The 18542-nt window shown below is 32.0% G+C and overlaps 1 protein-coding gene across 1 annotated transcript in view; it reads right to left on the bottom strand.

Moving 5' to 3' along the window:
• LOC134229154 (sodium-coupled monocarboxylate transporter 1-like) overlaps nucleotides 1–17080 on the bottom strand; it is a 29063-nt gene extending 11983 nt beyond the window's left edge. Inside the window, exons 1-6 of the mRNA XM_062710862.1 lie at nucleotides 16733–17080; nucleotides 14300–14368; nucleotides 9932–9983; nucleotides 8780–8847; nucleotides 6065–6145; nucleotides 4278–4351 (exon numbers count right to left, since the gene is read on the bottom strand). Of these exons, the coding sequence (XP_062566846.1) occupies nucleotides 4278–4351; nucleotides 6065–6145; nucleotides 8780–8847; nucleotides 9932–9983; nucleotides 14300–14368; nucleotides 16733–17080 (692 nt within the window). The remainder of the gene's footprint in view (nucleotides 1–4277; nucleotides 4352–6064; nucleotides 6146–8779; nucleotides 8848–9931; nucleotides 9984–14299; nucleotides 14369–16732) is intronic.
• Nucleotides 17081–18542: the final 1462 nt, after the last annotated feature.

Raw genomic sequence — 18542 nt, 5'->3', positions numbered from 1 at the left:
ATAATGATTAATGAAATACCCATTGAAGTAACAAAAGAAAAACTAAAATTAAATATTATCTGTGATACGATAAGTCAATGAACAAGGCATATATCAAACGTTGTTTTTTATTACATATTATCTAAAAACGTAGAAATCCTTATCATAAGCAAAAATGGGTATTTGTTTGACAGGCAAAACAATTCCTTTATATCATAATGATATAATATCCAACAAAAGATCACATTGAAGCATATCAGTAAACAATTTTTTTAAGATTGGAAAAAAATAATTAACTTATGAACTTATGTCATTTAAACGTAATATACAAATCAAGTACTATTCCGACAACGTGAAAAATTTAGGATCAGAAAACTAGAGACAACCTTTCCCTATGAATGTGATGACAATGTCGATATACTTCTTTCCAGTCCACAGTGTAACAATGTAAATGTGATGGGATTTTTAAACCATACACAGGGACGTTTGTGTTTTCATGGACATCTGTCTTACAATAAACCTTTAATACACATTGTCTCTTTTGATTCATTGCTATCTTATGTAAATCAACACAACAACTTTTGACAAGTCTTTTTGAAAAAGCCAAGGAAAGTCCAATTTTGAATCCTCGACACCAGAATATAGGCTCAAATCTGTGATAATTGATATTGCCAATTATAGTCTTTTTAAACCCGCACGTTTAAGTGAAGAAAATGCAGCTAAAACAGTTCGTCCTTTCCATAAACTTTAATATTCCAATAAAGGAATTGACGCAATTATCATAAGTAATATTCTTAATCACAAAAGGGTCCAGTCTTGTATTCCACCATATTTCAAGTTATAGACTTCGACCATTGCTTCCAAAATTTTCAATTACAAAAAAGCTTTACATGGCCTGGATATCGAGTACCTTAATCATAATCTTCCATCGTTTCAATGTTCTTCTTCGCCCTATATTTATAGTCCTGCTGAACACGTTATTACAGGTGATGTAAATATAGTTAATGTTGAGGACCTTAGATCACTTACTTTTAAAAGGTCCTAAATATAGGGAACATCGATCCTTCAACTGGCGTCGGAATTTCATAAATATTATTGATTCTATTGAAGATTACGCCAGATGATGGGCCAGATATGAAAAAAGACGTTAACAGTTTGTTAGAATGAATTAAATGTATCAGATCCATGTTAAAATCGCGTATTAAAGGATTGAGGGGCAATATGACAACCATTTATCCTTCTTTATTCACTAATCCGGAAGTGAAAAAAAATTAGATAGATAATATGATCAGTACATACTGATTCCTGCTGACAAAGCAGGGAACAACATTGTCTTCGCATGTAAGGCTCATTATCTAAATTGTATTTTAGAATAACTTGGATTTAATTCTACGAGTGGTAATCCAACATATACTGGTTCCCTTTCTAAGGCAGAAATTCTTTAAAATCATATTCCCTTTTGAATATTTTTAATATCCCGAAGAATCAATATGAATTTGAACTACCATATACATGTATATAGGATTCCGAAACTTCATAGGAATCCTTAAAACTAAAGATTGATTGTGGGTTCCAGCAATTGCTCAACCAAGACTCTTTCTATAATTTAATAATAGTACAATAATATATTGATAGTAGTGAAGGAAATACTTCAAGAGAACTGGCAACAATATATTTAAGAAGTAGTGTGAATCAGATGTGGATACTCAAAAATTCAAAGGAACTTTTGGACAATTGGAAATCTCCAGATTTAACAAAATCAACAGCTTAAAAACTTTTGACAATTCAACTTAATAAACAAGCATTACCCACGATGAATTAAAGTCGAGGCATTTTTTTTTTGTTTATCATTGACAGCTGCTTTTTCAATGAAAATGAAACTCGTAAATTTACTTACCTTGACATTGGTCAATTGCAAAATTATTTTGTCAAAACACATTCTAATTGCACACACAAGTACTCTGAAGTTTACATCAAAAAGATGCTTGAGTTTCTGAAGACAACATCTATGTGGTATTTGGAGAACAGGTATCCCAACAATCTATTGGAATTCCTACGGGTACCAATTGCGCTTCGTTATTAGCAGACCTATTTTTGTATTGATATAAAGCAGAATTTGTGCAAAATCTTATGCATTAAAAGAAGAAAACATTTGCCGTGGCCTTCAACTCATTTACGCATAGCAATGGTAATTTCCATTCCTGTGTCGATACGATATATCCTAATGAGCTGGAGATAAAAACATATCACAGTCTAAAACATCTGTTTCATACTTGAAGTTTTTACTAGAAAAAGAAGTTAATGGTAAACTAACACCCAAGCACTATGATAAACGTGATGACTTTAATTTTTCGATCGTCAACTTCCCTTACTCATGCAGCAATATACCTCCATCACCTGCATACGGCGTTTCTATATCTCAGTTGATTCGATACGCAAGAGCATGTTCTACGTATGAACAATTTCTTAAACGAGGAAAATTATTGACAAACAAGTTGATGAAACAAGGATATCAGCAGTCTCGATTAAAGTAATCAATTCGTAAATTATTTGGTCGATACAATGACCTTGTCGGCGAATACAATTTATCATTGAGTCATATGCTTACGAAGATTTTCAAACGAATTGTTAGTCCATTATTAATACTCTGGATTTACTACAGATTTTTCCGATCATGACAAGGGGCACACATCGCGTGTGCATTCAGGAGGGAATGCTAATCCTCCATGGCACAGATCCCACTTCTGATATTTTAGAGGTCTGTGTTTGCTCTGCTCCTAATTTGTATTGTTTTATTGACTTTGATATTGAATACTGTTCGTTATCTCAATATATATACACATAATCGATCTTTTTCTGTTAGCGTTCAAAAATTAAATATTTCCCCACTTCTGATGATTTTCGACGATTAACTCCTGGCCAACGACTGGTTGAAGTCTGTCACTTAAGTGGGTGGAACACTCATTTCTTATAACTTGTCATTTGAAAATCAATACATAGTTGATGTTCTTTTAAAATTACTTCGAACAAAGCGAAAAAATACGAAAGGCTAAATTTGCAGAGTTTCTACAGTTGACAATGAAAGAGTAGCGTAAGTAATAAAAGTAACATTTATCTCCCTTTATTGAAAGTCTTTCACACTGTTTAGTACCTTAGTATAGCACGAAAGCGACATTACGTAACTAACACAACGTGACGTCATAAAAAGCACAGTATGAAGCAGAACAAAAAAGCTTATAAACCACAGATAATACAAAAATTTCTCATCGGTGGGTTAATTCGTTACATAGTTTTTAGTGAAAGGTTTTGGGAACACCGTCACTAATAAACTATGAAACTAATACTATATTTTCATTTTTTTCCCACAAAATGAAATACAGATAGCTCCATTAATTTCCCCTTCATTACAGCTCAGTGCACTTTTTAAGCTCAAATGGTTTTTCGCACAAATTAAGGTCACATTGTTGTAATAAAAATAATACCATTTTCGAACTGCAGTACAATGGCATAACCCTTCGTTATATTACATGTACATGTATAATGTCAAGCATGAATGTCTTTTAAAATTATTATCTTAAGTTTATGAATAAATGGTAGGATGTTACGACTATACGATTCTACCATAGGTTTTTACAAATTGTATAAAACGAGCTTTCCTTGATACCATGTATATAGTTGAAAATTTTAAATGTTCTTCATCAAGGTGAGTATTTTAAAAAAAAAATTGCCGATTTACCATAGTCCTCTTGGTTTTGTTGAAATGTAGCACCGAAGAGGGATAACATTGCAGAAGGAAACCACAATAAAGAGTAGGATAATGTTGTAATTTTTTTTTTTGAATAGTTAATTCCTTCTCTGAAAATGAAAATTCTTCTGCATTTACAAGTTACAGTAGCTGTACAGTGCCCTTGTCTACGTTTCTGCCAAGAGCTATTGCTTTCTAAAGAACGGATAAAAAGACAGTTGCAATTGGCAAGAAACAACAAAAACTCAAAGGAGAATAGTTGTCATTTTTCAGCCATGAATATATCAAAGTTCTACCAAATGATCTGCGTGAATTATGTTTCAGTAAATGAAATAAAACTCAAATTATGTAAACAAATATTTGTAAAATGTATTTTGTTGTCTCGATACACAATATTACATCATAACAATGTGAACTTAATTTGTGCGAAAAACCATGTGAGCGTAAAAAGTGCGTTGAGTTGTATAAGATCTGAAATTTAGTTGATTTTTAATCATTTAACTAACTTAACTTTGCAAAACACAGGCATCTTTTTTTAATTGCAATAACTTACTTCCAAAAATTGATTCGACTCCATTGTTCATTCAGTTCCCACACTTTTGAAAACCCTCCTACTTCTAAAGCAGCCTTAAAAAGATATAAACAGGTATGCAAATTTATTTTCATCGATTATATTTTCTTTCGAAGACAATCAGCTATTAATATTTTCAAACTTTTCCCATGAAAGACTAGCATATTGATATCAATATATATTAAATGACACATTTTTGCATTCAAGATTAAAGCATGCATTTTATTTTGACGTCACAATTGTTGAACGCCGAGGAAGTACAAAGTAATTAGCAAAAGTCAAAATCACGTTCACATTGACCAAATGCTGATACGTTGGCGCTTCCATGAACTGTAGCTTACACAAACGGTAAGACATTGGTTTTAGTTTATAAATCAAATTTGCATTCAAGGCAGATACTTAAAAAGTGTAAATATAAACAATGAATATGTTGGTTTTTTTTTAGATATAGTCTCTTTACTGCAATGGTATATTCAAACATTTTTTTAAATCACTGACGCTCGCTCTGCAGACACCGTTACAGTTATGACAGTATCTTTCAAAAAATAATAATTCTTTGCTTAACTAAGAATCATTCATCGATTTTTATTTTTGTGATAGTGTCGATTTTACTACATGGATGCATGTATCTTTAATTCTCATGAATATTTCATGTTTTTAGTAATTTATATTTTAGTCAAGCAACGTCCCTATTCAAAACTCTATCAAATTATAAATCAAAAGGCCGAAATTCTGTCAAAGAATCAAATGCTACCTATTTTTGTCGACTTAAGTACATGAAAGTAGTTCTAACTTCCGATCACGAAATATTTTTGTTCTTGTTTTCTTTTTTTTTTTTGGGGGGGGGGTTTGTTTTGTATGATTTTTATATGTATTCTTACATAGATGTAAGTTAGATGAATGAAAAAAAATATGTTTCCAAAAAGAAAAAAAAATCATGTTTATAAGTGTTATGTAAAATCCATTTGGTCATATTTGACAGTCTTCCAATTGTTAGGTGTTTAAAATCTATCAGCCAATGACGTATTTGAAATATCCGTATCTATCTGTCATTAAAAAATTTGGAATGTGCATACATGTACATGGATATGTGTCCAAGAAAAAACCCCATATTTTTTCAGGTGTTTAATGCATAGTTCTTTCCTTGTACTTTAAAAACGACAGGTCTTTTTAAGAATTTAAACTGAATGTATTAAAATGTTTTATAAAAACCTGCAGGCTACCGTCTTCACAAGGATCAGATTAAAGTTTGTGATGAATAAAATCGAAACTTTTTTTCAACAATAACAGTATTCAAAGCATACAGGCTGTAGTTCTCTAAGCCAACAAATAAGAAATGTAGCATTTCTTCCTTGGAATACTTTGCAAGACTATTTTGTAATCCATTAGCTGCAGTTAAACAAAATTTCCTTATAATTTTGAGTGTACAGCTTTATAAGTTAATAAAATTATTAATTTTAACATACTGTACTTCTTTTCCCCTAATGAGGTCGGTATTTCTAAACAGATGATATACTTATTTAAAATGTTAAGTCCTCATTGGTTTCACGATGACATGCACATAAAGAGATTAGCAAAAATAAGAGAATATATGTGCTGCAGCTCCTATATATAATCAAATAAAACCTAATCGGCATGGAAGAATGACACTCCTCCCCTATGACTGCTAATTAAAGTCTGTAATGACCTAACAGGATATACCTTTAAGTTGGTATATCAGTTAATGTTCCACCGAGCCTTCCTAGCTAAAATTAAAAAAAAAACTCTACCTTTGTCACAATTGATAACAGACTTCCGAACATGATGATGGCTTGAAATGCATCCACCCACACTAGAGCTTTCAATCCTCCCTGTAATGGCCAAAAAATAATTGAGCATTTGTGTTTATATTTTACTTCAATCTTGACGTCGCAATGACAGAGCAGTCATTAAGTATCTGGTGACCTTGGTGACCTTGTATGTGACCTATATGCTAAAAACAGCTTTTTTGAACCTTAATCATAACTTTTGAACCATAAGAGATAGCTAGCTCATGTTTGGTATGCGTATTCCACTAATCAAATTCATTTAAATGACACCTAGGTCAATGACCTTGTGACCATGCAATTAAACTACTTGCTAAAAATAGCTTTTTCGAACTTTGTTGCCGCCGGGTGCATGGTGTTTCACAAACACATCTTGTTTATTCATAATCAAAGATCAATGTAACTTATTTTTGTTGTTGTTGTTGTTTTTGCAAACTTTTAAGCCATTTCTTTTTTTTTTTTTTTGTATGCGAAATTAATTTAAAGGGGGTAAAATAAAAAAAAATCAAAAGAAAAAGTTATTCGAGAACAACAAGCCTTCTTTTTTGTCCCCCGCTTGAAAAGTGAGGGATATTAATTTGGGTCTCTCTGTCCGTCCGTCTGTCCGTCATTCTGTCTGTCTGTAATGCTTTCGTTTCCATACGATATCTCGAGAACCCTTTGAGCTTTCACAATGAAATTTTGCATTTCAACTCTCTATGGACTAAAAAAGAACCCTATTGATTTTGAGGTCAAAAGGTCAAAGGTCAAGGTCAAAATTCGCAAATTCTGTCTGTTATAACACTTTCGTTTCCGAGCGATATATCGAGAACCCTTTGAGCTTTTGCAATGAAATTTTTCAAAACAACTCCCTTTGGCCTAAGGAAGACCCCTATGTATTTAGAGGTCAAAAAGTCAAAGTTCAAGGTCGTAAATTTACACATTATATCTTGTGTAACACTATCCTTTCCGGGCAATATTTCAAGAGGATTTTGAGCTTTTGCTATGTAATTTTATACCAAAACTACTTAGGACCTCTCTCACCCCTCTCAAAGTATCCCGCCCCGTTTGTTTTATTAGTATTTATTGTATTACATATCGCTATTTTAGCACAGGGGCATGAGGAGAGTTATTACGTATAAAACCGGTTCTCGGCGGACTCTATATTATTACATTAAAACTATTTAATAAAGGTTAAATTAGACACTATGCATTGTGTTAAATTTTGACAATATCGAACGTGAATATATAAATACATGTATGTGACTTCATCTTTGCTTATAATTTTCTCCGTTGTAAAGTAGGTCCGTGGTGTAGTGGTATGTCTCTCGCTTCACATGTCACAGGTCCCGGGTTCGAATCCCGGACGATCAACTTTCTTTTTTTTTTCGAAATGCTTTTATTACTAAATGATAGTATTCAGCATGTGAAATGAAAAATACATTTATGAGGTCTGGCTTGTACAAAGTCATAAAATCATCATTGCAGGGTGATAAATATTCCATATAAAAAGAATCTTCTATACAATTAATAAAAAAATAAGCAATCAAATCTTTATATGCATATTGACATACATGTATTTTATTTGCTTCAGTATACATGTATACATTTAATAATTCTACAAATTCAGTCGGGGGATCCGACTTTTTCCCTAAGTGGGGGACACGGATTCTCTGAATTAGCTTGTTTTTTTTTTTTTTACTTTATGCTCTGGATGCCTCGATCAATATTGGATGGATTTATATGGGAAGACATAATGTGACATAAATATGGTCTATAGTTATAACTCAAAAAAATGAAAACTCGCTTCTGATGCATTTTATACGAGTAAATATTTTTGGAAAACAACTCTCTTTTTCAAAATGATTTCTTCAGGGGAGAATCTCAAGAAGGAGTACAGATATCAGTATGAAACTCACAGGGTTTATATATCGTGATTAATGCTTTTCAGGACGCAATTTTCTCTCATATTTTTCAGTTCCAGGTAGGTACGAAATTGATTTTTAAAAAATAACTTTTTTCTTCAAACTTTAATCATTTCCTTTAATATTGAAAGGGTTAAAAGAATCTCACCGAGAACACCGTCCTTTTTTACTTTTGGTGATCGTTAGTGGAGTGTAATCCACACTAGATTAAGACACAATTGTGTTCTAAATAAAGACTTATTTAGGTGTAATATTATTGACAGTCCATTGTGAACTTGTGGAAAAATAGAAGACGCGTATCATTTCCTTTTCTCTTGTGCGAAATACACTGGCCCAAGAAACGAACTGTTCAATGCTATTTTTAGAATCGTATTGTAGACACACATATTCTGTTATGGGGAGATAATTCGATTAGTATTTTTGGAAATGAAAGTTTATTTTTAAATCTGCAAGTGTTGATCAGTAGATCTGGTCGTTTTTGAATGTATTTAGATTCGTTTGTACATACTACATCAATTTTAAATTTTGTACATGCATTACCTATGTTAGATAATCTTGACCTTTGGTTCCAGTGTAAATTAATTTTTGAACAATTAATACTTTGTGTAATTAATTTTTATAAACGAGAGGACGTTCTAAGTAATAAGTACTTGTGTCCAATGCTTTTGTTGTAACATCTTAACAATAAAATATGTTCAAACCAAACCAAAAGAATCTCAAGAACAAAAGACACATTTGAAATTTATTTTTTACAGGTTCATTGCATTAAACTTACCATAAAAGTGTAAAATGTAACAACTACACCTATCAGAAGAATCGAAGCCCACTCAGGAAAACCAGTTACTGTAATGAAAAAAATGATTCAAATTAACTTTTTTTTTTACTTTTTTTAATACATGTATCCTAATTTGTAAATTTACTTATTTTGGCAATGCACATTTGCAAAATTATTTCTTAAACAAATCTGCTTGAAAACACAAGTACTCTTAAACTGATATCACAAAGATTCTTAAAGATTCTTAAGTTTCTTATTGACAATATCTATGTGGTTTTTGGAGACCAGCTCTTTCAACAATCTATAAGAATTCACGTGGACATCACATGCTTTCTGTTATACATGTAACATTTTATTTTCCTGTTATTACATTTCTATTTGTTTAATTTATGTGAAGCAGATAAAGATAAGTGATAAGAAGAAAACACTTGAGTTAGAAAAAGCAGCAAATACAATTCATCATGAAGTCAAATGCTGACCGACGTTTTTCAAACTAATTACATATGAGACCAATATAAACAAAACTGAATTAACCATGTGTTTTTCTTTATTATGCGATCGTGACAAGGGCAGAAAGCGTGAGTGACCTGTCGGTAGGGGATGCTCACTTCTCCGTTGTACCTGATTTCACCCCTGATGTTTTTATGGGTTCGTGTTTGCTTTGCTCCGAAATTTGTTCTGTTTAAAGAAGCTCTAAACACCAATAACTTTTTTTTTGATTTGAAGAAAAACAATTTATATATAGGTATGTATTTTGTGACTATTTAATTCATTTTCAACAAAGAAAACCTGCTTGTATTCCGAAAAAAATGGTCAAGGACTATGGACTTTGAGTGAACAAAAATACCGTTGTTTACTTTTCATTGGAAAAAGTAATGGGAAAAATTAATTTAATTTCTAATGCTTGCTCTATTATATAGCTAGACGTATTTTAGTCTATAAGAAGTTGTGTTATTAACTGTACATTATCATTTTATGTATCTGACTTATAAGGGCAGGTCACTTTAATAGTATAAAACTAGTCTACAATTAGATCTCTTAAGAGTGCAGTGTTTATAGCTTCCTAAATGGAATTTCTTGCATAAATTTTGTACATGGAAGTCCCTGCTACTTCAATTCAACAATACAATACATAACTACTCTGAAACTGACCTGCTTGCAAGGCTGTTGCAGGAGCAAATGATGCAATTCCAGTGTATATTAGCTGAAATACATATTTAAAAAAAAAACAAAACAATACGACATATAGGGTATCCTGAGAGAAAAGAAATAAGGTCAATATTATAAAAGACTTGTATTTAACACTTTTGCATTCAAAAATATATATATAAAGATATATACCTTATTATTTTACTTATTTGTACTAGAATGAGAAGCATGGTAAAGGAATTAATGCCATATTTTTATATCCTGAATAGTTTTTTACTGCAGTTCCTTTCTTTATTTCTAACAAACGACATAATAGTATCTTAATGTTCTTAATAACAAAACCTCTTAAATAAATGCAAGCAGCTTATCTAAATAATATCTGAGTTGATTTTTAAAAATCTTTTTACTTAGAATCATATTTGAAGAAATTAGTTTTAGAACATTAATTAAGGTACTGAGGTAATATCAAGGGATTTAAAAGAAAACGTGTATGAATTAGTCCATCATTTATACACTGAATTGACGATGGATTTTTCTGTCATTTCCAGATCATTACAAGGATCACACGACAGGTGTTACCGGTCGACAGGGGATGCTTACTCCTCAGTGGCACCTGATTCAACCTCTGATGCTTTTGAGGTCTGTGTTTGTTTTGTCCCTATTTTGTATTGTTTTATCAACTTTTGAACTCGAATACAGTTCGTTTTATCCATGTTTCATTGCATCCTGTGCATCAACTTTTTGTCATAATAGCGTTTATAATTGATAGTTTGCACTGGTGTTATATATCTTTTTTTTTAACCAGCTATAACTAGTATATTGAGATTATGTCCTAATGAAAAGGAAATACCAAAAAAATAATGACATTTGATATATCTAAGATTAATTTTATGCAAAGACATTTATAACTACAGTTTTTAATATAAAAATAAAACAAACTTAAACAAAGTTAGCCAAAGAACTGAGTACGGTATATATAACGAGGCGGCCCTGTCTTTAAATTTGGTTGAAGATTTTTACAAACATGCCAACAATGTGTTTTTTCAAAATCATTTTATTTTTTAGAATTATCTCATACCGTTTTTTTCGCCAGAGGTTTAGAAAAATGGTTCATTTTCTTCAATAGTTACAACCTTTGACGTAACGACGTCATCACGACGTAACTGATTTTAACGTTACTGCTAATATTCCAGTAAACCATTTTGAACTTTCTTTCAATCCATAATATATATCGTTGATAGTTAGAAATAGTTTAAAAATTTTCAAAAATATATAATTTTTTAACAAACTATTGTACCAGACAAGCTACGAAACTTGATTCATCAAGATGAAATGAGGTGAGAACTTTTAAAATTGAATGTATTATTTATGAAGTTAGATTTTCTTTTTTTTTTTTTTTTTTTTGGCAATGAAAAAGCTATCAACAGAACTCCCCCCTTTCCATTCCAAAAAATGGCGGCGCTGTAAATGTTGGGTCTTTTTTTAAAACATATTAATTACTTCCTATTTCGGGGTTATATGATATGCCTTTTTTCAATTTTCTTGAAAAGTGGGAGGGTATATAGTGATCGGTGTGTCCGTCCGTCTGTTACGCTTTGGGGTGCCTCTCTTTTGTGTTTTGCCTTTGGAAACCCAAAATATGTGTCGGATCAAAAAGTTAAATAGAAGGTGCACAATGGCAATATGTTAGTAGGATAGTGAAAGTTTCATTGAATTTCACTCAGTGGTATGTGAGGAGTTAAAGATAAGAGATGAGTACCCCAAAGCGTAACAGACAGACACACGTTCAGCTGTAGACGGACGGACAGACATAACGATTACTATATACCCTTCCTGATTTTCAAGCGGGGGCATAAAGACAAAAAAAAATCACGAATTTTCGGGAATGGATCCCAAAATTTAGTAGTACTGTCTAATGGGCATAATTTTCATTAAAACTTGTAGAAATGAATATGCTACATTGAAATATTATGTAACTTTAGTGTATGATTTAGATGGTTTATCAACGTAATTTAAGCTATGGAAGTCTGTGTGTTTTGTTTTCAAAGCATTGATTTTGGCTGTAAACGATCGATCAACGATCAGAGTCGAGTGGAGATCAACAGAAAAAGGACTGTCGCTAGTTTGAAATCAAATTTCTGATAAAACTTGTTCATTTGTAGTCATTAAAATACATGCTGATAATCAGTAAGCCCCCCCACTTCTATATATTTACTTATTTAAATGAAGACAAAACGCAAATAACCGTAATGCAGAATTACAAAACACTTACATTTAAAAAATATCAAAATTCACTTCACATCCCTATTTTTATTAACCTTTTTATAAGCTACGTATTGAGACACCTTTGCAGTTCTGTTATTAATATACGAAAACTGATGTTATTTGTGACTTGTGGGCACCGTCACTATGGCCTGCCTTTTTTTATTTTTACAGAGTTAGATTTGCCATTCCCGGATTACCATTTAAGGCGAGATTGTGTTTCTAACTAGATAAGTTTTTTTTAAAAGTTGATTTAATAAAAAATTCTTTTAAAATACTAGTATACGTAACAGATGACATGTATTACGTGACTATAGGACTATACTTAGACAAAATCTGAAAAAGCATAGACAATTACTTTGCTTTACAATACCTCCTAAATATAATGTTTTAAAAATATCACTTTTCTTTATAAAGAAAAAAGCTAATTACAAATGAGAACAGTTAATCTTTATTTCGTAGTAATTGCCGAAAACGCTCAAAAGTGCAGCCTTACAAATTTTGTCAAAATAATATTATTTCATTATTTAAAGTCCTTGTAAACTACAGTTGCGGATCCAGGAATTTAATACCGGGGGAGGGGTGGTATTGAAAGCAGGGTGTCTGGAGCTGCGATGAAACCCCGCAGGCGTTGAGTACACATTCTTGGTAAGGTCCGGGAACGAATACCTTGTATAATTTGTTGTATCCCCCTATATTTTAGAAAACCAATCGTGACCTTGCAGGAATTTTAGAATACATAGGTACATGTATGGCGGTAAATGAATATTTCGGAATATCTCGTACCATACATGTAGTCTCCCATCTCAGAATGAACAAAGACAGCAAAGGGCAATTTAATTGTACATTAGGTAGTTTGTTTATTGATCTGCAATTTTATGTTATTCCTAGATCTACATGTTTGTGTTTAATGCAAGTGACAAAAAATGATTAAAGGACTTAGATGTAATTATTTCTTTTTCAACATGTATACTAAACTGTACAAAACTGAAGTTAAATGCTTGTTTTACAAAATACAAACATCTTAAAAAATCAAACGGGGGTAGGGGGACGCCCGGCGAACTGGCCCTGGATCCGTGGCCTTTGAATTGCATGTTTATGATTTAAACCTGTCTTGAAAACACTGATGTCAACATTCTGATCAGCATGATAAATGTACACATGTATAACCTAATTCATACTTAAGAAAGGTGCATGATAATTTTCAATACAACGTTATAAAAGGGTTTTTTCTTGAACAGTAAAGTCAATATCACGTCCATTATGAAGGAGACGCTCATTTTGATATTAGAGGTACATGTATAAATGTAAATTAATCCATTGAACCATACAAACTTATGTCGCTATTACTGTTTTTCACTGTATATATGGATTGAAAATGTTTCATACTTATTATTTTATTATGGAAGACTGAAGAATTTGGTTGTTCAATATAGCTATGATGGCTCATTATAACGTCATGTTTTTCAATGTATTGCGTCATTAAATTGCATGTAATGTCCCTTGATAAATTTTACGGAGAAAAGTTTATGTGGTTTTCATAACATTCAGATACAGATGTAAACAATAAATTTCTGTAAAAGTATAGATCAGGTAATAAAACTTCTAGATTCAAACTTAAACAATAAATTTCCTTAAAAGTATAGATTTTATGATGGAGGAAAAGTCACATCTATCCAAAAACGAAATATTTTCAACTGCAATTTTTCGTAAAAACGGACGTGGCCGCACTTTTGTACAGTTATTTTTTCTCTTGCATATTAGTAACCAAAGTATACTTGTTCTTTTTGCGAAGTTTCGCATACGTACTCGGATGCGGCCATAACAAAATCTAGACTTGAAGAGGAAGAAAACGTCCAAAATAGGTGAATCCCGGAATATTAAACCGGTTTTGAACGTTATATACACAAAAGGTCACGCGAGTTGCGGAAAATTGATAGCAATTTTTCACAAAGGGGAACCTAAACAAGAAATAAAGAAAGTTAAAAAAAATTATCGTGCGTTTAATTTTTGCCGATTTTACAGGGCCGCCTTGTTATACATAATGTACAGAGTTCTTTCGCCGATTTACATGTACCTTTAATATGCATGAAAGTAAATTATACTCACCGATGACAGTATATTTATAACTGTTGCTGTTAATCTTGCTGCTCTGGACTTGAATCTTAGTTCAATATACTGTTCAGAAAAAAAGAAAACAATTCTCAACTTATTTAAACGATTTTTGAAAGCATCTCTTTATTTCTTCTACGAGATACCTCCTTGTTATTCGTACATTTCTCGTCACCTTTATTATAATTAATATAATCTTTTTTGACCGATTTTGTACCTGCAATTTTTATATAAAGCGACTTCATGCACTTCGATCAATCTTTTCTTGTTACATATTTTGAACCTTATGTGTTTTTATACGTTTTGATGGTCCAAATTTATAGTCAAAAAATATTTCTTTATAAGGAAATGTTTGTTTCCAAATTTACTTATAACGGCGCATGCAGAATAGATGCATTAAACTTTGAAATTTAGTACAACATTTAGTTAAAGGTCAAGGCCCTGCAAATAAAGCATTTCTAGAGGGAAGTTTTTATTTAAGGAATCACTGTCTATTTTTGAGAGTATGCCAGGGCATCAACAATAGTGGGAAACATGGGATAATTTGCATAACGGGCCAAGCCCGTTATGCTAAAATTATCCCATGTTTCCCACTATTGTTGATGTCCCTGGCATACTCTCAAAATTAGATAGTGATTCCTTATATTTCCATTTCATTGTGAAATAAAATTGTAGACTTAGACATTAAAAATGTAGACTAATAGATTTAAATTACACGAGGACTTCCATGCCAATTTCAATAGTCCTCGCACACTGACGTCAAACACAAAGGCAGCCGCACGAGATTTACATGCATATTTGGCCTCCTTAGCATCAGACACAGAGACAGATGCGCACGAGATTTGCATGCGTATTAGACCTCCTTAGCTGCTGACCTATCGACCTGCCTAATTTACATTCCGGCAGAATTATCAAGAAATAAATTCCCCCAACTTTCAAACAGTTATCACAGAGAAAAAAAATTAGAAATGGAAATATTGTGCTTTATATTTTACTTGCATAGTATGTGAAAACATAAAGAACAAAATTTATGTAAAATAAAGTCTTAGATGATATCTACAAAAAAGTTCTGGCTCACAAAGGAACTCATTTATGTTAAGGACCGACTCTGAAAATGCCTAGATATTACTACCCCCCAAATATTTTTTTAAATACGTAATGTAAATAATGTGCTGTATTCATTTTCTGATAATCTCATGCATCAGGCGTGGCATACGTGAGATTTTGAACAGAAAAAACCTGATTTTAAGAAAGGCTCATAAAATTTATGAGAAAGGTGCTGGAATGAAGTTTGTGCTGCTGAGGAAACATTGATAATTTTTCACTCAAATTTGTATAAAATCTAAAAAAAATCGTTTTTGCTTTAATTCTGCTTTAATTAAAAGCAAAACACTATGCAGTCCAAAATAGCTCCCGGCACTTTTCAAATTCTACACCCCTTGACATACATTACGAATATGCTTATCGTATTAGAGATATCCTTTATTTTCTAGAAAAATAAGAATAAATGATAATAATTATATAATACCTTTTCTTTTTATTAATTTAACAAATTAGATCTAAAACTGGATTTGATGAATAATTGATGAAATAAAAAATGCACTTTATTATTGTCACATCACCATGTGATATAACTAATTTTGGTCGCTTTTACGGATTTTGATATCATTACAAGTTCTCAGAAATAGCACCATGAATGTGAATTCATATCTTCCTTTACCTAGTCGAGAATTATAAAACAGGGACTGAAAGTTTCTTTTCGATAATTCAATAACTTGAAATCTGTAGACATTACCTGAATTATAGCAAACTTGTTCAAAATAACAAGAAATAGCTGGTAACATATTCTCTATAATTAAACATATGGAGCGACCGACAATGCCTCGGGATGCCACGCGTGTAAAATTAAGTCCCTCCCCTTACCTGAGAAAACCGTACGGTTAAAAATCTCTGCCTTTAAGTAATCCATAATTTCCTATCTCAGTCGTTATAACTCGAACAATATCACAGTAAAAGAGGTTAATATTGGTAGGTATTGTCATCCATTTGAATAAGTGGAGTAAAAGGGACGCCAGACCTCACCTTTAGTCCGTCGACCTCACTTCTTGTCATTCTTTACATATTAAAAAGTAACAAGTGCCTTCTGCTAACAAATTTGTACTTGAAGTTTAATGAAAAAAAGTCCAAGTGAGTCCTAACATGATTAAAAACTGAATGTTTTCCAAACAGGATTCAGTTTTAAGGGATAATAGTTTCAAATAATACATGTATATGCAATATTATGAAAATGACAGAAGCAAAAAATGATCAAAATTGGAGCACTCAGAGATTTGTTAAATAACTTTTAAACAGGGAGGTTAATTTGTCCAACCTTTTTTCCAATGTAAATAAATATGCAAATTTGAACTTTCTTTAAAATTTTATACTAACCTCGTACATACTCGTTAATTTCAGCGGGTAAAATAGCGGCACAAACAAGAAAGCAGCCAGTGCTGCGGCCGCCATTTGTCCAAACACATATAAGTAATACTGGGTTCCTTTTGTATACATCTCTGCAGGCGCTCCCAAAATCAGAATTGCCGACAGAAAAGAAACAAGAATAGAAATGGCCACAGGAACCATTTTTAGACTGCGATTTCCCATAAGAAACTCCTTAGTAGTTTTCTGCTTTCCTCCAGCCAAAGCATAATAAATTCCGATGCATGCCGGGATGATGAGCATCCCAGAAAACACAACCCAATCAGCAACTGTGAAACTGTTTTTTGGAACATTCTTCATGTTTATTTATGTTAGTCAGGTTCGATCTTAAAACTCAAAATAGTTGATCCCTAAACATAGCAAAGGAAAAATATTTATTTTCAAGTAGTTATTTTTTTATGATTCTATTTTTCTGTTTAATATTTTTTGTTCACCAAAGCAAAGCATAAAAAAGAACCTGATTTAAATATTGTTAATATTGACAAATGCAATAAAATAATAAAAATAATAAAAACAAGCAGACTTTGAAATTAGAGCATAATAATTATAAGAAAGAGCTGAATGGGTTATTGATATAACAAGAAAGGAAGCTCAAAGATCCATAAAGCAATACAAAGGAAACACGGAAGTACCCCTTAAAGCACAAAAGTTTGGGAAAGGTAACATGAAGTAATAAACAATATAGCGAAAGAGAATCCCGGTTGTGCTTCTTGTCATGATTAGTAGAAAAGGAAAATCTGTAAATAATTTATTTTGAAAGTAATATCCCAATATCTGGCATGAAAAACATTACTTAGTAATTTAGCATAACGACATATAGGACCACGAACGCTAAATTTCGATTTCCGACTACATTTAATGAAGCCAACTGGGGTTTCATTGTGCAAAAACTATGATAGAGAAACTCTTAAAGTTAATAACATATGTTACTTAGTACATTTGCTTCATTTTACATGTCGAGTTTGGGGGGAAATCTACCGTCCAGAAATTGTTAAGGGATTGTCTCAAAATACAAGTACATTTACAATAGGATTACATGTATATAAGAAAGTACCAATGTTTCATACTTTAAAGCAAAGTATACGCATACTACAATAGATGTTTTGCTCAACTTATGTCATATGATGAGTATTACAATATTGTACATTATAATGTTAGAATAACAAAATTCTACTTTCTGGTTTCCAGAGGGGACATCTCAAAATGCGGAAAATTAACGATTTTTCCTGTTCTTATGGAGTACGTCAAAATATGACGGCTACAAATATACTCACCGTCAATAGAAACGCAACACCCTAATTTTAGGAGTGAAAATTATATACGGGATATAACTATGTACCAAAAAAGTTAGGCCATCTTTTACTTTGCCAAATCAGTTATTTAACGGTTGAATGATTTTCATTCCATTACCGGAAGTTGATTTTTAGCCCCCTGAACAGAAATAAAAAATTAGCATTTTAAATAAAATTATTGACAATATTTTGGGTTTTCAAGGTTTTGTACCTGTTAATTATAAGTCTTGTACTAAAAGTCCGGAAAAAATATCCTTCTTTCACTTCCGGATGTGATGCCTGTATTTCCTCAAAGTAACTGAAAGCACGCATTTTCATTGCTTATGTTGGAAATTTTCAAAATAAAGAAAAGGGAGAGCTACAGATGCAAATATACACTACATAACGACTTTTCGGGCTCATGTGTTTCAAAAGCATGAATGACAGTTCCTTGACCGGAAGTCCAAGGGTTACTACACTACGCCAAGTTA

The sequence above is a fragment of the Saccostrea cucullata genome, unplaced genomic scaffold (genome assembly GCF_032062105.1).
Source record: "Saccostrea cucullata isolate Sc308-1 unplaced genomic scaffold, CSIRO_AGI_Scuc_v1 ctg3286, whole genome shotgun sequence".
Taxonomy (NCBI): Eukaryota; Metazoa; Mollusca; class Bivalvia; order Ostreida; family Ostreidae; genus Saccostrea; species Saccostrea cuccullata.
Note: the sequence above shows the minus strand (reverse complement) of the source record. Positions and strands in the feature narration are given on the sequence as shown.